The following is a 22,725-nucleotide window of genomic DNA, read 5'->3' as shown; positions in this document are numbered from 1 at the left end:
TAGAGATAGAGCCAATCACGGCGCGCCGGAAGTGGAGCGGGTCTACCGGCCTCCCCGTCCCCTCTCGGCCCTGGCTGCGGGCTGAGCAGCGTGGGACGCTCCTTGGGTCGCCGGTGCTGTCCGGTGCTGTTTGCACCCGGGTGGCCGAGGTGCGTAGAGGTCCTTGCAGGCTTCCAGGTTCCTGTTCCCGCCGCGGCTCCCGCTAGCGCGCGAATGCCTGGGGCGCCGAGATTGGGGGCCGGCCCGCGGGGTATGGGTCCTTTCTTGCCTAGGAGGGACTTGGCCGCCGGGGTCTCCTTCCCTTGTCCTTCAGATTCCCCCGAGCCCCCAGGGGGGCGTTTAGGAGGTCACCTCTTCCTCTTCTTTGACCTTTTGCTCTTCTCTTTCTAGTTCCACTGGCCATACTTGAAGGAAGGAACTACGTGTGCTTAAAAGTAAATTTACTCAACTAGACCAACAAATAAAGTTGTAAAATCCCAGATAGGTCAAAAAAAGGGTTAAGGGGCTCTAAAGTGTTGGTTTCCCCTCGGAAGTGGGATTCGGTTAAGATTTTGGAAGGATACTTTTAAGCATACGTAGTTCTTCCTTCAACCTACATATATGTACGTATGTATGTAGGAGGTGTGGCTAAGACGTAGGCTATGAGTTTGAATCTCATCAACTCCTTAACTAGCTGTGTAAAGTGGGTTTCACTTTTCTCATCTGCTTTCCCTGTAATTATTTTAGTGAAAAAATTATTAAGCTTCTTTTTGTTTCTCTGCGTTAGTTTCATAAGAACTGATGATGTTGGGCAAGTCATGTTTTCCATATATTTGACCATGTTTTACTTTGTTTTAATTTAGCTGTAGATCAAGAGGACTTGAAATTCCAATGGCATGGCTTTAATCACCTTGCGGAGGAACCTTTGTCATTTGTTGGATTGTCTAGCACATGGAGCTATGGCTGCTCTGAAACATCAAGCTGCGAATCATGTTCACAAGGCAGCCAAAGCGCATCCATGTCCCTTGCTCTTTTCACAACAGTCCACACCTTTCAGGGTCAGGTTCCATCATGCCTGTTGTAAAAAGTTCCATTCAGAAAATGGAAATGACCCCCATCCAGTTGGTGAGCCAATGTTTTCTCAAGTATGGGCCTGGAAGAGGCTGGAAGAAAATACTGACAACATGGATGAACAGATATTTTACAGAAAACTAAGCAACTTGACTTCATCAAAAGAAGTGTTAAATTTTATAAGCACGTTGGACACTCTGTCTGAAACTGTGGCAGCAAGAGCTCTGCAGTGGATATGTGAACTGGAAAAAAAAGAGGGCCACAGTAGGCTGCCGAAAGAAATCTTAGAGAATAACATCTTCAAAGCTTTATGCTTTCAGTTTGAACAGGAACCCTCACATCTGTCAAACACTGGTTTAGTGACTGCTCTGCAAGCTCTGATCCTGTTGCATGGGGATCCTCAAAGTGGCTTGTTGGATAGCCTGGTGGCAGAGTGCCAGAGTCGTCTCAGAAAGGGTAGCCTGGAAGTTCACAATCTCTGTATTCTTGCAGAAAGTCTGATTAAACTGCAAGGTCCAGGTTGTGCAACAGTACAATTGATTCTATGTCAACTGCAAGATGAAAATTTGGAAGCATTGACCGCTAAAGATATGGTGGCCCTTTATAGACTACTGCAGGCATGTCCTGAAAAAGTGCACCAACTCCAGATGTTTTTAGATAGGATGAACAACTACTCTCTGTCAGTAGTTTCTCAACTGAGTCCTACATGGATCAGCCAAATGCTTAGGGCCTTAGTGGTCCTTGATCAAACTCAGGCACGTCCTCTGGTTATAAAATTGGGTAAATATGCTGTCAGGCATTTCTGTAGTTTCACTAATGAGGAACTAAGTAAAGTCTTGGAGGCTTTCATCTACTTTGGGCACACGGACAGACTTTTTACAAAAGCCCTGGAGCAAAACATAGCTGCACTTTGTCTTTCCTTGAATCCTGAAATTGTCAGCAAAATTACGGAATACTGTAGTAGAAGACTGATTCTTTCAAAGCCCATCTTGGATACAGTGGCAGAAAATTTTGTTTGCCAATCAGAAAAGTTTTCACTTACTCAGATTTCTGTGATAATGGAATCATTTGGAAAACTCAATTATTTACCACCCAATGCCTCTGCTCTATTTAAGAAGCTAGAAAATATTCTCTTCACACATTTCAATTCTTTTCCACCCAAAGTACTACTGAGACTTCTCCATTCATGTTTGCTTATTGAACGCCATCCAGTCAACTTTATGGCAAAACTATTTAACCCTTATTTTCTTCAGCGGCTCCAAGGTGAGTTGATTATAACTTCTGAGAGTGGAAGAAGGAACTCGTGATGCTTTAAGGTCTGTGTACCTTTTACATTGAACGACGCTCTGCCTTTGTTTCTCTTCCCTCATGATCCCAAGAAAATGTCTGAAGTGGCAGGCTAGAAACCCAGGTTAAAGAATGTTAGAGCATCTTCTAAAGGGACGAAAGTAGTTTGGGTACACATATCCTGCTGCCCTAGCTAGAGTTGTGTTCTTGTGGGAATACCATGATTGTGAGACACAGTAATATCCTGTAGATTGAGAGCAACTCTAATCCTTTGAGAGGATGGCATTGTTCGTCTTGACTTCAGATATGTTACTTTTCTGGATCTTGTACTTAAAAGATTTCCACTAATCCCACTAAGAAAAGTTAAGAGCTTGGGTTTGTAGAAGTCAAAATGAGATTTCACTGGTTGAACAAGAGGGCATAATTCTAGCAAGTTCATTTTCTAGTGTCGCTTAAAAACCCATCACACTTCTGGAATGAATGAATTAGTGCTGTGTATTCATAATTTTTTTCATTACATGTACCAAACTTCAAATGTAACTGGGATGCTTTTTATTTCAGGTGAAGAATCATATCTGGACAGATTGAGTCTGGCACAACTGACACAACTGTACTTATCCTCGGTCCTAGAATGTCCATTCTATAAGGTAAAAACACAAAGCGTATGGCAGTATTTCACTGAAGGTGAACAGTTTTCTTGTTGTGAAAACTAAGTCACTTCTCTTTTGACTTGTCTCCATAACCTTATTCAAAGGAAAACTTTCATTTACTTGGAGCTAGGTGTGGCAGCTAGCCTTTTCTTTGATAACTTGGTTCCATTTCTGTCTCATCCTGTAGGATCACTTCCTGCTGTATGAGATTTCTAGACAGTTTCAAGTGTTGAAGGCATATGAGTCTTAGTACTCCTTAGCACGCGGTAGCCATTTGATAAAAAAGTCTGAATCTCTGAGCTCTACAAATCCTAATTATTTCTGAGTGCATTTTTAAACCAAGTCAAATTTCATTCATCTCTGGTAGAGTTAGTTTAGGTGGCGTCTGTGCTATAAAGATTCACTCTGGTAACTTTCACAGCGCATCATTTTTGTGTGATCAGAAATACTGTCCCCAGACTTGGTCATCCTCTGCTTTGTCCTCAGACATGACTCAGGATCACGTTCTTGGTATAGGGTAAAGAAATGGAACGACATTACTGTTCTGTTTTAAAAAGTTTAAACAATACCAAGGCATATAAAGATAAACGTTAAAATTAATTAACCCCAACCACCTCCCTTCCCTGAAATAACAAAGTGGTAACTGTGCTTTCTATGGGAAATGTACACAAATATATAAACCAATTTTCTTTTCATTGGATGACACTGTTCACAGTACTGTACAATTTGCTGTTGTGTCCAGTATATCATAGACCTTCCTCGAAGCCAATGTGTGTGGATCAAATATATTCTTTTTCAAAGTGGTGTAATATTTTATGGGACTTACCCGTTCCCCAGCTTATAGGCTTTCAGGTTCTTTCTACCTTTGGTCTCTATCAGCAGTGCTGGAGTAATCACCCTTGCATGTCCTTCTACTGGGGCCCATGATCCTTTAATCTGCAGACTAGAATGCCAAGAGTGGGACTATTGGTGTAATGTCAGTAGATAGTGACTCTGAGTGGTAGAAGTCACGTCTCCCCTGCAGTGAGTGAAGGTGGCTGTGTCTCCCCCACCTGCGCTGCACAGTGTTGTTAGTCCCTTTAACTTTCGCTGCTCAGTTCAGTGGAAAAGGGTGTCTCGTCGTGGTTAATTTGCATTTGAATGAGCATTAATGATGTTGAGCATTTTGTCCAATGTTTATTGGCCATTTCTATTTCCCAGGAATTGCCTTCTTGCTCCCTAACTTTGTCTTTCTATTGGGTTGTGTTTTTAAGTTTTGTGTGACCAAATCTACCCATCTTTTAACGGCTCCTGACATTCCCATGGTGCATAAAAATATTTCACCAAATATGCGTTTGTACAAATATTTTACTAATTTTTCCCCATTGGATCTTTAGTCCACCTGGGATTTACTATATTGGAGATTTTGCAGGTTAGATTCTAGACCACTTAAATAAAGCGAGTTACATGCATGGTTTGGTTTCCCAGTGCATGTATACTGTAGTCTTTTAAGTATACAGTAGTAGTGTTTTTATTCTTAAATGTATATACCTCAATTAAAATGTGACAGAGATGAAGTGAGCACATGCTGTTGGGAATCTTGCATTGATAGACTTGCTCAACACAGGATTGCCACAAACCTGCATTTTATTAAAAAATGCTATCTGCAAAGTGCAGTAAAGAAAACTCAGTACAAGGAGATATGCCCGTAGTCTGATGTTTGCTAGGAATGTAACTGTTCTTTTCTAGATAAATAACCAATTTTCCAGTACTGTTTATTCCATAGCTATCCTTTATTTACTGAATTGAGATGTCAGTTTTATCATTTTTTTCTTGGATTAAAAAATTAACTGAGTGTCCTTCAGGCCCTTAAAGCAATTCTGAGTTTCAGAGATGTTTCTTGAACTTGACAGCATTGTCCTGATGTTTAGTTTTCTTTTTTACAGTAACTACTTTTCAAACACAGACTAAGATATTTTGAGCTATTAGACTTGAACTAACAAGGATATTTTTCATTGGCATTTGAAGGAAGATATCTGTCCTAAGTCCTGGAAAAATATCATGTATTAAAGTCATTTTATATCAAACTTTTATACATAGGTGACTCACTACCTTCAATTTATTCTCTGGTTTTGTATCTTATTTTTCTCTCTCATGTTTGTATATATAATTTTTAGGGTCCCAAACTTCTTCCTAAATATCAAGTGAAATCATTTCTTACTCCATGCCATTCCCTGGAGACCCCTGTGGATTTTCACCTTCATAAATCTGTGGTGATTGGATTGGTTGACCTTTTAGGAGCAAGATCCTACTTTGCTTCCAAAGTGTTAACACCCTATTGGTATACAATAGGTAAGTAGTAGGTGTTTGTTACAGAACCTTAGTGGTTGTGTTCTCTTTGAGAGATAGGTGGGGCTTAGTAGCCACAGAATGTAAAATGGAATCTTCGCTCCCCTGCATGAGGCTATAGAGTGTAGACAGTAGAATATAGACTGTATTTAAATCCAGCTTGCCACAGATGAGCAGAATGTCTTCGCACAGTGTATTTACCCTTTTTAACCTTTTTCTGTTTGCTTCCTCATCTGTAAAATGTGAGTAAGAAGAATATTGAGCACAAAGACCTATGGCAAGAGGGAATAAATGAGGAAATAACACAGAAGTGCTTGTGACTGTTTAGCTGCTCTTATATTCTGGGCCTGCGCTGTCCAGTATAGTAGCCACTAGTACAGATGGCTACTTAAATTTAAATTAAACTTAAATAAAATTTATAAGTCATTTCCCTACTCGTATATCACATTTCAAGTTCTCCAAAGCCTCCTGTAGCTTGTGGCTACCACATTAGCACAGATGTAAGCACAGAAATCATCCCAGAAAGAGCTACTGGATAGTGCTGACTGCAAGTCCAAGTCTCTTCTTTCAATTTAAAAAAAAAGTCATCTCAAAAAGGACCATCTCTGATAGGCTTCATTTTTTTTTAATTCTTTGTCTTTATTTTTTTTAATGTTACATTAAAAAAAAATGAGGTCCCCATATATCCCCCCACCCTCCTCACCCCACTCCTCCCATAACAAAAACCTCCTCCATTAGCATGGGACATTCATTGCACTTGGTGAATACATCTCTGAGCACCACTGCACCACATGGTCAATGGTCCACATTATAATTTACACTCTCCCCCAGTCCACCCAGTGGGCCATGGGAGGACATACAATGTCCAGTAACTGTCCCTGCAGTACCACCCAGGACAACTCCAAGACCTGAAAATGCCCCCACATCACATCTCTTCTTCCCACTCTCCACCTTCAGCAGCTACCATGGCCACTTTCTCCATCTCAATACTACATTTACTTCCATTACTAATCACAGTAGTTTCAGAATAGAATATCAGTAAGTCCACTATAATCCATACTCTATTCCTCCATTCTGTGGACCCTGGGATGGTTATGTCCACTCCACCTCTGTATCAAGAGGGTGCTTAGATTCCACTTGGATGATGGATGCAGTTCTCCTGTTTGCAGTTGTAGGCACTCTTGGCTCCCTGGTGTGGTGGTTGACCTTCTTCGCCTCCCTGTTAGCTGGCTGGGATAAATCCAATAAACCAGAGTGTAGGAGTTGCAAGTCTGTTGAGGCTCAGGGCCTGGCTGTCACATGGACAGTCCAGAAATTCAGGTCCCCTGAGTATACACTAAACTCCAGCGCCAACCACAGGTCCAGTAAAAGTGACAGGAGACGCTTGTGAACAAAGATCACATCTGAGTCCAACTCCATCACACTCAGGAACACAGATTCCAAAGTAGGGCCAACTGACATGGCAAGTAGGGCCATCTGCCATGACCATAGAACCTGTGGTTCTCTGTAGCCCTCAGAAGAACCAATACCTGGGGTTGTATCTATTTTAGCTGTCTCTGGGACTCTGCTGAGGTGTGTGTAAGGGTGACCCCTCTGATGACTTCCCAGCTCTTTTTTGGAGACTCATAGCCATATAAACTCATTTGTCCTTTCCATTTCCCTCTTTTATTCATGGTCAAAAAACATTTTTAACTCCTGATATTACATGTAGCTGAGATATTCTGCTGGTCTGAGTTGACCCTTTTATTCAAGGTCATCATTCTCCAGCCACATCATCAGCTGGTACTTGGTAGTAATCCCTCGGTGCCAGGGAGGCTCATCTCCGGTAGTCATGTCCCATGCTGCGAGGAAGGCAGTGCATTTACATGCTGAGTTTGGCTTCAAGACTGGCCACATTTGAGCAAACAGAGGCTCCCAGGAGGTAACTCTTAGGCACCATGCAGCTCTAGGCCTAGTTCTTATTTCAGGCACACAGGCTCACAAGCATAGTCATTAACATCAAGGGCTCATTGGGGAACTATCCTTCCTTATTGGTCTTAGCCATTGCACTAGGGGGATTGTTGCTGTTCCATTAGGGAATGTGACAGAGCTCCCCCAGCTGTCATTCCCAACTGTAACCACTATGAAAATACCAAACATTTTTATGCACCCTGCACATATGCCCTGGAGAACTCTCTCCCAACCACGCGCCCCCCCACCAATAACACCCCACACCAGTATTCCTCCCCCACCACCATCGAACCCCTCTGTGGTCCAAAACCTCCCCGAAAATGAAGCCCAATATATTGCCAGGTACCATTAATAGTAAAATGGAATATAGTGATGGGTTTAAAGGTTAGATATAGAATACATGCTAATTTAGAAAAATTAAAGTAAAAATAAATTGGGGTATCAAAAAATTTAAAAATGCAAAAGCTTTGTTTTTGATGTTTTGCCTTCCATCACTGCAATGTGTTGCCCTGTATGCACATTGGCAAGGCAACTTCTTCGTCTCTTACTCAGTGCCTATGTCCTTTCTTTTTCTTTTTTTTTCTAATTATTAAGCTTGTCTTCAGAAATGTTTTAGACCACAGTAATTCATATATACAATATACGGTACGCCCACATATTCAACATCAGACACTTTGTTTGTTCCCCAGAAATAATCTTTTTACATATTCAAACTACATTTACTGCTACTGATGTACAGATTTTTTTTAAAATTTATTTATTTATTTCTCTTCCCTTCCCCCCCCCCGCCCCAGTCATCTGTTCTCTGTGTCTATTTGCTGCGTGTTCTTCTTTGTCCACTTCTGTTGTTGTCAGCAGCACAGGAATCTGTGGTTTTTTTTGTTGCATCATCTTGCAGCGTCAGCTCTCTGTGTGTGCAGCGCCATTCCTGGGCAGGCTGCGCTTTCTTTCACACTGGGCAGCTCTCCTTAGGGGGCGCACTCCTTGCACATGGGGCTCCCCTATGCAGGGGACACCTGTGTGGCACGGCACTCCTTGTGCACATCAGCACTGTGCATGGGCCAGCTCCACACGGGTCAAGGAGGCCCGGGGTTTGAACCATGGACCTCCCATGTGGTAGACGGATGCTCTGTCCACTGGGCCAAGTCCACTTCCCTGATGTACAGATATTGAGACAATAGCTTTCAAACAAGGTTACACTTGGGTTTACACTGTGGTTTATATTTTAGACGATAAAATTTTCTAAATTTGTAGTTACCTTATGTTTTACATTATGATTTACATTTTAGCTTATAGGCCCCTATACATTTTTGGTGTAATTTAACATGTCCTATATCCATCCTTGCATAATCTTGTGGAACACTTCCATTGCCCCACAGTTACACTGATTCCACCTACCTCTTTCCTCCTCCCCTCAGGGCCCACAGTGACAATCACTCTTCTTTGCTTGAAGGACCATGTTCAAATATACTTGCAACAATGTTGAGGGTTTGACATGCTCGACTGTCCTAAAGCATTGGGAACCACCATTTCTCTTGAGAGATACAATTACCTCTATTTGAGAACGTCAGTCCTCCCCAGGATGTGGGTATACCTTCATGCTCATTGTATGGGTCTCCATCCGATGATATAACCCACTATGACAAAATGAGCACCCACACACTCCCTAAAAGCCTGTCCTGTGTCAGACTCTCTCCTTTAAGCATCTTAAACAGGTAACCTTTATGTTTTTGAAAAAGTTTTCTCAACATTATACTCTCAACCACATACCTGACAATCTCCTATGTTCATATGTTCCCCCACTCTCCCCCCAGTTTCTTCGGCCATATTACACATCCTCCCATCCCTATCCCCCCTCAAGCCCACAAAGCCCCACCCAAAGATATCCCTATGGCCCCATTTTATCCCTTTCCTGTACAAATACTTACCTCCACCTTATCTGATAGCCTTCAAATGGTCGCATGTTCAGCCTCTCCTACTGTCATGGCCCTTTCTCCAAAAGGAATGGCATACACCAGAGGGCTGGAAGGGAACTCCAGGCAGGCCCCTCTGCCACATTTCATGGGTCGTGAGCTGTGTTAGCTGTCGGGAGGCACTGGAAGCGGTGGACATGTCGAGTTGCTTAGGTGTCTAATATTGCTGAACTTCGAGGATTTTCTTCACTGACTGAATTGAAGGTGTGCCGCCATTTGTAAGGAGAAGGAGGAAGTGCATGGTTCCTACTGCGCCCCTGCTGATTGGAGGACCTACTCCTTGCTTTAGCACTGGAAGCCTCCCTAATTTCAGGCCGACGGGCTTGTTCTTGAACCTGACTGAGTGAACATCCTCACCCTCATTTGGTTGTGGTCATCACTTTGCAGCCTTTAGTCCTGTTGATAAATACTGTTTGGAAGAAATCACAAAAAAGAAAGAAGTAAAGGAAGATAGTGTTTGTGAGGTTATCACACGAAGACTTTTATCCTTTCTTCTCTCACCAGATATTGAAATTAAATTAGATAAAGAAGGATTTGTATTACCATTTACAGTTGATGAAGATGTACACAAAAGGTAAAGAAACTGTTGTGGTTTTTATGTTACAAGGCCTGTTGAGGTGAGTAGGCAAGGATCATTTTCTTAAAAGGGTGAGAAAAATAGATGATTGTGGAAATTAAAACTACTTTTCATGATATATTTTTTGGAAATTTCTTGTAAAATTTTATAAACAGCACCATTAATAAAGCCGAGAACTTTTTCAGTAGACTAAAGAATAACACATTGGTGATTGATGTGAAAATATTGGCCATTAGGAATAGCCAAATCCCAAGTAAATTTTGGCAACAAAATAATAAGAATATTTTGGATTGTTTTAAAAAATAAATTTCCTTCTCTTTGATTTTTTTTTTTCAGAGTAGCACTGTGCATTGATGGCCCCAGAAGATTTTGTTTTAACTGCAAAAATTTACTAGGAAAAGAAGCTATTAAACAGCGGCACCTCCGGTTACTTGGTTATCAAGTTGTCCAGGTATGATTCCACTCCCCCCACCCCGAAAGTAATCCCGACTCAGACTTGCTTTTCCCATGGTCCTATATAGTCCACTAGCCCAGTGGGCCATGAATCTTATATCTCTAATTTAAGTACCCACTTTGTTAAGTAGGCTTTTCAAGATACTTGATTTTTTTCATAAATCTTTGGCTTACATTTTGAAATACAGGATTTTCAGACCTTCAGTTTTCCCAAAGCAGAGTATACCTGTATTCTTTATCAGCTATGCTCAACTCTGCTTTTAGAGTTACTAAATTATTGGAATATTATGTAAGGGTAAGAGTGCAAGCGACTCACTAAACCCAGTATCTTAATCACCACCTAATGCCTAAGACCTTATTGTTTCCTTTGTAAGTTACTTAATAAGGCATAACGATGATGAGTGACCAGAGAATGCTGGTGAGTTTTCCCAGTTCTCTAAGGTGTTGGTGCTAGTCTGCTCCCTGCTTTCCTCTCTGGCTTCCTCTTGTCCAGTTCTTCTTGTACGTTTCCCCAGATTAATCTGAAAACTCTCGTCATGCAGCCTGTGATTAGAACCTTGTTTCTTTCCTGCTCACAGGAGCCTCTTTTCCTGCTCACAGGAGCCGTGCAGTACCCCCTGCAGGCCCACCTTGTTACCACCTTCCCCCCAGCATCCCCCCTTCTCTCTTGCCTTGCTCCTTTGCCCAGGTGTCCCCTCTCCCTGCAGACAGCATCTCCCCATGACTAAATTGTGTCTGTCAGCAGCACCCACACGCGGCTTCTTTCCCCACAGCCTAGAGCCCCGACTCCCCCTGAGGGCTGGAGCGCTGATTTTCCTCACACTCTCTCCTTCAGCTTGTTCTTCCTTCTAGGGTTGATTGTGTCTTTGAGGACAGGGATCGTGTTTGGTCCTTCTTTAAATATCCCTCCTATTTATCCAATCGATATTTATAGAGCCCCTGTTATGTGCCAGGCCCTGTTCTGGGCTCTGGGAGTACACAAGTAAGTTAGCTGAGACTTTGCCCTCAAGGAGCTTCCATTCTTGTGTGTGTGCAAGGGTGGGGGCAGGTTGTTAGAGACCAACTAGTTCAACATGGTAATTGCAGTTGTGAAGGATTACAATAGCCAGTTCCTTTTTTTCTTCTTTTTCCCACAACAGATCCCCTATCATGAGGTTGAGATGCTAAAATCAAGGCTTGAACTGGTGGAATATTTACAAAGAAAATTGTTTTCTCAAAACCCTGGGGTTCACTGTTGACAAGAAGGAATAGTGACTTCAGAACTCAGATCATGAAAAAAGTGTGTTTTTATGGGCCTCAGTAGAAAAACAAGTTTTATTTGTGAATTAGCCATTTTGCGTAATTCTCAACTACTTGGCAATCTGCAAAGGGTCTGTCCAAATCTTTCAGAGACACGGAAGGAACCTTTAATTTTCCTTATACTGTGTTTACCAGGTGTCAGTGATTGACTTAAAACTCAAGTTCAGTTTAATATTAGTATCATGGATACTTGATTTTTTATGTCAAACAATCAAGTACAATAAGTGAACATAATGAATATTTTTAAATCTGTCATCTTATAACAGTTATCTGGTAAATGAAACTAGTATGCTCTTTTAGAAACCTCCATTTCCTTTTCTTACTAATATAAGAAATGCTTTCTCCCATTTCCTGATGTACTTTGTTAACAGATGTAATATATGGTGAGCAGGAGCAATGGATAAACAGATGACAGCACTTTGAATTATTATACCATTTATAATTATAATTATACAGAAATAGTTCTTCAATAAAATATAGGGAAGCAGATGTGTCTCATGTAGCAATGTGGGGGTTCTCCTCATGCTATCAGCTAGAGGTCTTACAAGCCAAAAAAAAAAAAAAAAAAGGATTTCAGAAACCACAAAGAATTTATGCCCCTACTTCCATCGGCTTCCCCCAGGGAATATTAAATTACCAGACTTCCCAATCACCTTTATCAGTTTTCATGTGATCTAAGAGAGGGAGGCAAGATGGGCCAGAGAAGTGGAAATGGAGACACTGAGATGGATGATCACCCCACCTTCTCTCCTGGGTCCAGGACCCACCTTACTGCAGAGGTCAAATGAATTGATTTATGGGAACGTAGGTTCAATTTGAACATGGGAACCTGGCTTGAAGTTAGAATGTTTCCATAACACAGATAAGAAGTGTGGGTTAGGAACACCAGGCCTTGACTAGATGGAACACTGTCTTGTCAGCAGAACAGTTGTTGGTCTGAGGAGGCATTTGGATTTTGTATGGCCTGTTCCCTAGTATTGTAAAGGTCATAGTTCTAATAACAAACAGCCTAAAAGTAAACATGGAAAGCTACTGCTTTGTAATTTCTAATGAATATGATGTGAAGACTAGGGTCGAGGCTCTCTGATCCAGAAGCTGTGAGTCCCCTGGTCCCATCTTTATTTCCTCTCTTGTGTCTTTCTTTCTGTCCTTTTATGTCTTTAAGTTCTGTGTTGCCTTCCCTTCGAGCCAACCTATTGCTGAGCTTGTCTCAGCAAAATAGCACTGTTCATTGGTTATATTTTTCCTATTTCTATTGCTGTGTCATGCATGGAGTGTCCATACCCACTTGGTCATTGGAAACAGTCTTTAATGCTATTTAATCTCGTATTTGCAGTAGTTTGAAGCTTTTCTGGACCTCAGAATATTATCATGTACATACAGACCTATACTAGGAGGGACCTTTTGATCAAATTATGTAGTTAAGGGCATTTAATTAAATTGCATGATCCTGCATGAGTCTTTTTTTTTTCCCTCTCCCCTTTCGCTCTCCCCCCAGTTGTCTGCACTGTGTCCATTCTCTGTGTGTTCTTCTCTGTCCACTTGTGTTCCTGTCAGCAGCACCAGCAATCTGTCTCTTTTTTTGTTGCGTCATCTTACTTCATCAGCTCTCTGTGTGCGATGCCACTCCTGGGCAGGCTGCACTTTTTTCATGCTGGGTTGCTCTCCTTATGGGGCGCACTCCTTGCGCGTGGGGCTCCCGTACGTGGGGACACCCCTGCATGGCACGGCACTCCTTGCACACATCAGCACTGAATATAGGCCGACTCACCACACGAGTCAGGAGGCCCTGGGTTTTGAACCCAGACCTCCCATGTGGTAGACGGATGCCCTATCAGTTCAGCCAAATCTGCTTCCCTCTGCATGAGTCTCTTCCATTCTGTGGTCCTTTATAAATGGTGGAATAAAAATGCAGATAACAACAACAAAAAAAACAAAACAAAACAAAAACGGAGACAGAAAGGAACCCAGACTGAGCAAGAAGATTCTGGAAGCCAGAAGCTGAAATGAACAGAGCACAAAAGCGGAGAGGGGGAAATGGACTTGGCCCAGTGGTTAGGGCGTCTGTCTACCACATGGGAGGTCCACAGTTCAAACCCCGGGCCTCCTTGACCCGTGTCGAGCTGGCCCATGCACAGTGCTGCTGCGCGCAAGGAGTGCCATGTCACGCAGGGATGTCCCCGGCATAGGGGAGCCCCACGTGCAAGGAGTGCGGCCCATAAGGAGAGCTGCCCAGCACGAAAAGAAAATGCAGCCTGCCCAGGAATGGCGCTGCCCACACTTCCCGTGCCACTGACGACAGCAGAAGCGGACAAAGAAACAAGACGCAGCAAATAGACACAGAGAAGAGACAACCAGGGGAGGGGGGGAAATAAATAAATCTTTAAAAAAAAAAAAAAAGCGGAGAGGACACCACTTCTGATAGAAGTTGAAAGTAGCAAGGCCAGAGGAGAAAGGGTGGACAGGTGGGCACCCCCATGGGCCTGATGGCCCCTAGCTGCAGCTCAGGGAGAAAGGGTGCCCTGATGATGCCTTGGTTTGGATGCATTCACAACCTCAGAACTCTAAGCTCTTCTGCTAACAAATCCCCATTGTAAATGCCAGCACATTTCTGGTACTTTGCTCCCAGCAGCTTTCAGCAAATTATAAGAGGAACTGATACCAAGAGAGTGGGGTGCATGCTGCTATGCAAACACCAAGAAGGTGTGAATAGTTTTATAAATGATTAAGGGGTTGATTTTGGAAGACTTGTCAGACCTTAATAGAAAAAAGCCTCTATTGTTTTGAAGAGATTGTTAGTAGAAACCTGGATGCAAAAGATACTTCTGACAAGACCTTTGAAATAATGAATATGTCATTGCAAGCTGGAAACAAGATGATCCTTGCTTTAAAGCAGGGGTTCTTAACCTTTTTTGTTCCACAGACCCCTTTACCAGTCAGGTATAAGCCATGGACCCCTCACGAAGTCCACAATATATTGCATATTATTTAATAAATGTATCACACCCACACCAATACATCCCCACAAGAATTTTTTTTTTTTTTTTCAATTCAGGCTTAGAGACCCCCTGGTAAAAACCGCTGCTATAAAGTGCCAGAGAACTTGGCAAATTGACTCCAGGTGTTGGATGGCAGAATTTGAAAGTGATGAACTTGGATATTTAGCTGAGGAAATTTCCAAACTAAATGTGGAAATGTGGCCTGACTTCTGCTTGCTATTCATAGTAAACTGTGGAAGAAAGGGATAAGGGAAGAACGAAACTCTTAGGGACAAAGTAACTAGAAATTCATAGTTTAAAATCTGAGCTTCTGGAAAATGAGTCCCCAGAGAACAGGGCGCCATGGGAGGGTTTCACTAACCAGGAAAGCAGTCAGTCACTGTCCGTAAGTCAGGATGGAAGGGCAGTTATCTAGGAAGGATCTGTGGGGAGAAATTCTCACTAGGTGACAGCCTGGACCCCTTGTTGCCAGATTTTCTCTAGGTTCTTGGGTATGTTACAAAAGAGAATTTAAGAACATACCAGTTTAGTAAGGCCAGTAGTTTATTAAGAAAAAGAGAGAAGAGAAAGAAAAGAACAGAGTATGGGCCCCAGGTGTACTTGTGGGCTGGTCCAGGCTGAGAGAGGGAAAAGGGGCTAAAAAGGGTCAAAAGGGCTGATTTACAGATTACAAGTCCCCACTGCAGATTACAAGTCCCCAGGTGGACTTGCATGCTGGTCCAGGCAGAGCGAGAAAGGACAAAAAGAGGGGGAAAGGGCTGACTTAGCCTCTGTGCTGACTTTTTAAACCATTAATTACATCACCCTTTGTCAGGGAAGGGGTCCCACCTGTCTGTTTTGATTACTTGCCCCACCTTTCAATTCCCATGACGAGCACCTTAAGAATATTCGGGACTTTCCTTTGATCCCAGACAAAACCCTGTTCCCAATGGGGAATTCTCACAAGGTCCTTCCCACAGGGAGGGGCCCGAGGGCACGTGTCTCACAGTCGTGGTTTGCTGCCAGACCCCAAGTTCATCTTTCCATTCCCTGAACTAGCCTGCTTCACCTTGATTCCTGCATGTGTGTGGCACTTTGATGTTATTCATGAACTCCAAAAGGAAATAATGATGACGTTTGTAAACTGCTCTGTTCCTCTGGGCTAGTGATACCCTTAGATTGTATTGAATTCAGAGACGTCACTTTTACTTGATTAAATTATGACTAAGACTTTGATTGGGCCACATCACAGAGGAAACAACAAGGCAGAGGAGACAGTTTGAATTTTGGAACCTGGAGCCTGGGAAGTAAATACACAGAGAAGCAGATGCATGAGGAAAGAACAGGCGCCATTGGACAGGCAGAGGCCCTGGGAAGAGAGAAGAACCATTTGCTTGATAGTTGACAGCTGGCCTTATGGAGAGCAGAGCAGCTGAGCCCAGAGAGAAACCAACCCTGGGAGAAAGACAGCCTACAGCTGAGAGTAGAAGCTGGGAGCACAGAGCCTTAAGGAGAAGACGAAGGTGAACCCTTGCAGATGTCAGGAGTCATCTTGCTTAAAACATGGCAACAGACATTGCTTAGGGAAGTAACTTATGATTTATGGCCTTGTGACTATAAGCTCCTACCCTAAATAAATACCCTTTATAAAGCCAAGAGATTTCTGGTATTTTGTATCAGCACCCCTTTCACTGACTAATACAATGTGGAACCAACACATTTTCTGTTAATAGATCGGAAAGAATATTACATTAAAAAACATAAAAAAAAATAAGAGGTTCCCATATACCTCCCCCCAGCCCCCACATCATTTTTCTAAATTGTATGTTTTTAAAAGATACATACATCACAGAAAAACTTAAAAGATATAACAGGTTCCCATATACCTCCCACCCTCCTATCCCACTCCTCCCACACCAACAACCTCCTCCATCATTGTGGCACATTCATTGCAGTCGGTGAACACATTTTGGAGTACTGTTGCACCACATAGATAATACTTTACCCTGTAGTTCACACTCTCCCCCAGTACATTCAGTGGGTAATGGCAGGATACATAACATCCAGCATCTGATCCTGCAGTATCATTTAGGACAACTCAAAGTCCCAAACACCCCCCCCCCCCCCGCCCTCAGCAACTACTGTGGTCACTTTCTCCACCTCATTGCTACAATTTCTACTATTACTAGTCACAAAAGTCTTATAGTAGGATATCGGTAAGTCCGCTCTAATCCATATTTTATTCCCCCATTCTGTGTACCCTGGGATGATGATGTCCACTCCACCTTTAGATCAAGAGGGGACTTAGATTCCACATGGATGATGGATGCAACTCCTCTGCTTGCCGTTGTTGCCACTCTTGATTCCCTATGTGGTAGCTGACCAACTTCACCTCCCTGTTAGCTGACCTGGGTAAGTCCAATGAACCAGAGAGAGTAGGAGACACAACTCTGCTGAGGCTGAGGGATCAGCTGGCACATGGGCAGTCCAGAGATCCAAGTCCCCTGCATATGCACCATCCTTAGCAACAACCACAGGTTCAGTATTGTGACAGAAGAGGCATGTGTAGGAAGGTCACATCTAAGTCCAGCTCCATCACACTCAGAGCACAAATTCCAAAACAGGGCCCTCTGGCATGGCACAGAACTCCAAAACCACCTGCCATGACCGTATACTCTGTGGATCTCCATAGCCTTCAGGAAAACCGGCACCTAGGGTTGTATCTACTTTGTCTCTCTCTGGGGTCTCCTGAGGTGAGTGTAAGCATGACCCCTCTGATGACCTCCTGACTCTATGGAAGACTCAGCCATATAAACTCATTTGTCTTTGCCATTTCCCCCTTTTATTCAAGGTCAAAAAGCAGTTTTAACACTTAATCAAACATGTAGGCTGAGATATTCTGATCTGAGTTGACTCTTTTATTCAAGGTCTCTTTCTAGTTGCATTACCAGTTAGTGATTGGTAGCAATCCCTCACCACCAGGGAGGCTTATCCCCAGGAGTCATGTCTGAAGGTAATGCATTTACATGCTGGGGAGAAGGTAATGCATTTACATGCTGAGTTTGGCTAGAGAGTAGCTACATATGAGCAACATGGAGGCTCTCAGGAGGTAACTCTTAGGCACCCTGCAGCAATAAGCCTACTTTATATTTCAGGCATGCAGGCTCATTAACATAGTCATCAGCATCAAGGACTCGTTATTGTACCATCCTTCCTTGTTGGTCTTTTCCGTTGCACTTAGGGGAGTATTGTTCCATTTCGGAATGTGACAGAGCTCCACTGGGAAGGACTTCAGCATTTCCGCAGTTGACATTTGTAACTGTAACTACTATAAAAATACCCAACATATAACTACTATAAAAATAACCAACCTATATCAGAAAATTTTTATATTCCCTATATACATGCCCTGGAAACTTCCCCCCCCTCTCATGTGCCCCCATCAGTAACATCCCACATCAGTGTTGTTCCCCTGCCGTGGTTGAAACTCAGGTTCAAAACTTCTTCAACAATGAAGCCAAATTCATTTAATAGGAAATTAAAATATAGTGATGGCTTTAAAGTTTAGAAATAGAATACATAATTTAGAAATACTAAAATAAAGCAAAAATACACTGGTGCATTAATAAAATGAAAAATATTATAAAGCTTTGTTTCAGACATTTTGCCTTTCATCACTGTAATAGGTGTTGCCCTGTATATACAGTGGCAAGTCACTTTCATTTCTTCCAAACTGTCTACAGCTATTATTTTTCTAATTTTTAAATTTTGTCTACAAAAAAGTTTTAGATTGCAGTAATTCACATACACAATATAGGGGATTCCCATATATCCAACATCAAGCCCTTTCCCCCTTACCCCAGCAATGATCTTTTTACATGTTCATGATATATTTGCTGTAGCTGATATACAGATTTTCAAACTTAGCTATCAAACATGCTTCCATTTGGTTTACATCATGGTTTATTGTAGTGGGAAACTGACTTACCTGTTACTTGTTGTAAATGTTAAACCTGTTCTATTGTAGAAGTTGCAGTTCATAGATGTTGCAGTTGTTCCCTATTAGTGTAAATGGTGTTGCAATTCTAATAGCAAACAGCTGCATTGTAGTTTCCAATAAATACAACGTGGAAACTAGGGTTGAGGCTCTGAGTTCCAGAAGCTGTGAGTCCCTGGTCCAATCTTTATCTCCTCTCTCATGTCACTCTCTCTGTCCCTTTATTTTGTAAACTTTTGCATTGCCTTCACTTCAAGCCAACCTATTGTGAGCTGATTGCAACACTATATTTTAGACTGTACAAATTCCCCAGCCATTTTCTTCTTACTTTTCATGTTATATTTGCTGTAGCTGATGTACAGATTTTGAAACTTAGCTATCAACCATGCTTCCATTTTGGTTTACATCATGGTTTATATTTTAGGCTGTACAAATTTCTAAATTTTTAGCTTCCTTATGTTCTATATTATGGTTTACATTTTAGCTTATAGACTTTTACACACTTTTGGTGTAAGTCTACATGTACTATATCCACCATTGCATGATCTCGTGAAGCATTTCCATTGCCCCCCACTTGCCCTGCTGACATCTATTCTATACCTCTCTCCCATTCCGTGCAGAGCCCCCAAGGAAAAACAATCTTCACTACTTGAGGGACCAGATTTACAGATACTGTAATCATGCTGAGGGCTTGACATACTAGACTGCCCTAACTAATTGGGAGCCACTGATTCTCTTGAGAGACCCAATGCCCTCTATTTGGGAACATCAGGGCTTCCCAAGATGTGGCTACAACTTCGCACTCATTGTATGGGTTTCCACCCAATGACAGAACACACTATGACAAAATGAGTACTCACATACTTCCTAGAAGCTTGCCCTGTACCAGATGCCCCAGACTAAAGCTCCCTGACACATAACCCTTCCTTATTTTCTAAAGAGTTTTCTCAATATTATAGCTTCTTACATATACTTGACATTCTCCCATATTCAACTCTTCCTCCAGCACTCCCCCCAATTCTTTGGGCCTGCAGCTATTTGGGACCTCTGATCTGTTTCCTTTCCAATTTCTCCCTATGTTAATGGGAATTGTTATTTTATAAAAGTCCCTCATTTGTATAATGGAGGCAGTTAACTTAGTTTTTAAGTTTCACAATTCCACAGGAGGGGGCAATTTTTGCCCCAGGACAGATTGCATGCCTATAACTGATTTTGATGAGATTTTGTACTTAAAACTGCTCCTAAAATGAGTTAAGGTTTTGAAATATTGTACTGGAATGAATATATATTGTACTGGAATGAATATATTTTCCATGTTTATTTCTGAGGTTGATAGGGTGGTCCATGACAAGTTTTTTGTGGAACTCATGACCTTATGACTAATAAATTCTTATGCATGTAAACTTACTATAGGTGAGATGCTTGGATTAATTTTCTTCACTTAAGGGCTCTACTACTCAGCCAAAGAGATGCAATGCAAAATAACACAAATCTGTTGGCCTTTATAAAGGACATGTATCTGGGGTAGGAGCTTATACTCACGTGAGCCATAAAGCATAGGTTAATTCCCTCACCGAGGCCTACTCCTACTTGCTGGAGCAAGATGACTGTCAACATCTGCAAGTGTTCAGGCTTCCTCTTCCCCTTAAGGCTCTGTGGGCTCAGCTTCTCCCAATATCACCTGGAGACTGGGATAAGTCTTGTATGTCTCCCAGGGCTGGTTTCTCTCTAGGCTCAGCTGCTGTGCTGTCCACAAGGACAGCTCTAGATTATCAAGAAACAGGCTCGTCGATCTTCCCAGGGACTCTACCATGTCTAATGAGTCCTGATCATTTTCATCATGCATCTGCTTCTCTATGGATTTCTTTCCTGGGCTCCAGGTTCAAAAACTCCAACTGTCTCCTCTGCTTTCTTGTTTTCTATGTGATGTGGCCCAATCAAAGCCGTAGTCATAATTTAAACCAGTAAAACTGAAACCTCTGAAGTCAATACAATCTAACGGTATCCCTAACCCAGAAGAACAGACCAGGTTATAAACATAAGGCAAACTCTAATTCTGGAATTCATGAACCGTATCAAACTGCCACAAGGGCCTTCGATTAGCTTATGTGCCTCAGGTTGGGTCTGAAACCTCTTACTGTTGTCCGTTATAAAAAGCCACCGATACCAAAGAAAGCTTCAGAGATAGAGAGGAAAGCAGAAACCGAGGGTGACATCCCCAGGAGCCTAAAGCCTAAATGAAAGGAACACAGAATTGCAGAGAAGCTGGTGCACACAGAAGCTGAAGCTATGAGGCTGGAGGGGAGGGGAGTGGCAAGCAGAGACACCATGTGCCTGACTGCCCACAGCTGAGCTCAGGGAGAAAGGGTCTCCTGATGATGCCTTGACTGCACACTTTCATGGCCTCAGAACCATAAGCTTTTAACCTCATCAGGCCTCAGGGCAAAAGCCAACCCATTTCTGGTATATTGCTCCCAGCACCTTTTAGCAATCTTAAATAATATTAGACAACCGATTGTCAAATGCCAGGCTCAACTCAGAAATCTTAAACGTTCTGCTTCACGAGAACCATTCTCAGGACCAAAGTCTGCTTTAGTCAAAACAGACAAGATAAATACATGTAAATATTCAGAGAATTTTTAAAAGATGAATTGGTTCATGTAATTGTGGGTATTGGCAAGTCCAAGAACCATATGGCAGGCAGCAAGTTGAAAACCCCAATGAAGTTCATAACGAATTCTCCTGGAGAAACTGCCTGTCTCTTTCTGACTGCTGCAACCATCAGTTCTTCCCTTAATGCCTTCAACTGGTGAAATAAGATTTCCCTCAAAGCTCAAGGCAAGCTCCTCCTTGCTGGGAGACATGATCAGGCACAGGTGCAGTCACCTGACTAATGAGTTCAAGTGATCAAACAGCCTCATAGGAACAATCAGACCGGTGCTTGTTGGATCAAACCACTGGACACCATTACTGTTCTAGTCGGCTCGGCCCCTGACAGTATTATACCAGGACTGGGGGAATTTCCCATGGGGTGTGTTCGGTTACATGTGTAGTGAGGAAGCCATGAAAATGTTTCAATCAAGGCCCCGTCAGGTAATACATTCTCCCCAAAGCCAGGCTGCACCATCCTGGACTCCTCTGTACATGCAAAGGCCCTCTGCTGGGTGTCGTTGCTTACAGCTTCTGACTTCCTTGCCTTTCTCTCCCTCTTGTGACTCTGTCCATACTCATCCTGTTTATAAAGGACTCCAGGAAGAAGAATAACGTCTGGGTCAGGACATAACTGAATTGACCTAATCAAAAAGTCATATTTATATTTAGGGGATTTGAATCTCTGGACTGACAATGTGATAGCCAGATCCTGAGCCTCAACAGACTCCAGCACTTACAATCTGATTTATTGGACTTACCACACTCAGCTAAGATGGAGTTGAAGAAGGACAACCACCACACCATGGAGCCTAGAGTGATTACAACTGAAAATGGGAGGATTGCATCCAGCATCCAGGTGGAATCTGACCCTCCTCTTGACATAGAGGTGCAATGGACACAACCAATCCAATGTCCACATAGAAGAGGTGGCATTGGATTGGGAAAAGTGGACATAGTGGACGAAGGGTATGGGGAAAGGCAGGAAGAGATGAGAGGTGGAGGCGTCTTTGGGACATGGAGCTGCCCTGGATGGTGCTTCAGAGGTAATCACCGGACATTGTAAATCCTCACAGGGCCCACTGGATGGAATGGAGGAGAGTATGGGCCATGATGTGAACCAATGTATATGAGGTGCAGAGGTGCCCAAAGATGTACTTACCAAATCCAATGGGTGTGTCATGATGATGGGAATGAGTGTTGTTGGGGGGGGGAGAGGGGGGGTGGGGAGGTGGGGTTGAATGGGACCTCACATATATATTTGTAATGTAATATTATTACAAAGTCAATAAAAAATAAAAAAAATTTAAAAAAAACGATAAAGTAAGTGGTTAGTTTTAGATTCATTAAAAAAAAAAAGTCATATTTAAAATACGTTTATACACACAGGAATAGTTTAGCTTTGAAAACATGATTTTTCATCAAACCATCACTTTCCCTATTCTAGTTGACATGAAATTAACCATCATTTGATTGATCAACTTACACAGGATCTGCTGCTTCCCTCTCCTGGAGGCTAAGGAGATTAGTCCAC

At 42.5% G+C, this 22,725-nt stretch overlaps 1 protein-coding gene and 1 long non-coding RNA gene across 9 annotated transcripts in view; one reads left to right on the top strand and one right to left on the bottom strand.

The window, feature by feature from the left end:
* LOC101414242 (uncharacterized) overlaps positions 1 to 22,725 on the bottom strand; it is an 82,559-nt gene that overhangs the window by 26,870 nt on the left and 32,964 nt on the right. The gene's annotated exons all lie outside the window — the stretch shown is intronic.
* On the top strand, positions 39 to 22,395 carry LOC101445033 (FAST kinase domain-containing protein 3, mitochondrial-like). 4 transcript variants are annotated; one of them, XM_058306606.1, is made up of 7 exons: positions 39 to 149; positions 843 to 2,313; positions 2,899 to 2,984; positions 5,144 to 5,318; positions 9,743 to 9,812; positions 10,152 to 10,266; positions 15,798 to 22,395. In XM_058306606.1, the coding sequence occupies exons 2-7, from the start codon at positions 876 to 878 to the stop codon at positions 15,948 to 15,950; spliced, it is 2,037 nt and encodes a 678-aa protein (XP_058162589.1). In that variant the 5' UTR covers positions 39 to 149; positions 843 to 875; the 3' UTR covers positions 15,951 to 22,395. The 4 variants fall into 4 exon arrangements, 3 of the variants coding, with proteins under 3 accessions (XP_058162589.1, XP_071063527.1, XP_058162593.1); XM_071207426.1 differs by lacking the exon at positions 15,798 to 22,395 and adding an exon at positions 11,408 to 13,020; XM_058306610.2 differs by having other exon boundaries at positions 59 to 177.

This window comes from Dasypus novemcinctus, chromosome 2 (assembly GCF_030445035.2).
Source record: "Dasypus novemcinctus isolate mDasNov1 chromosome 2, mDasNov1.1.hap2, whole genome shotgun sequence".
Classification (NCBI taxonomy): Eukaryota; Metazoa; Chordata; class Mammalia; order Cingulata; family Dasypodidae; genus Dasypus; species Dasypus novemcinctus.
The sequence above is the reverse complement of the archived record's forward strand: the minus strand, read 5'-3'. Positions and strand labels throughout refer to the sequence as shown.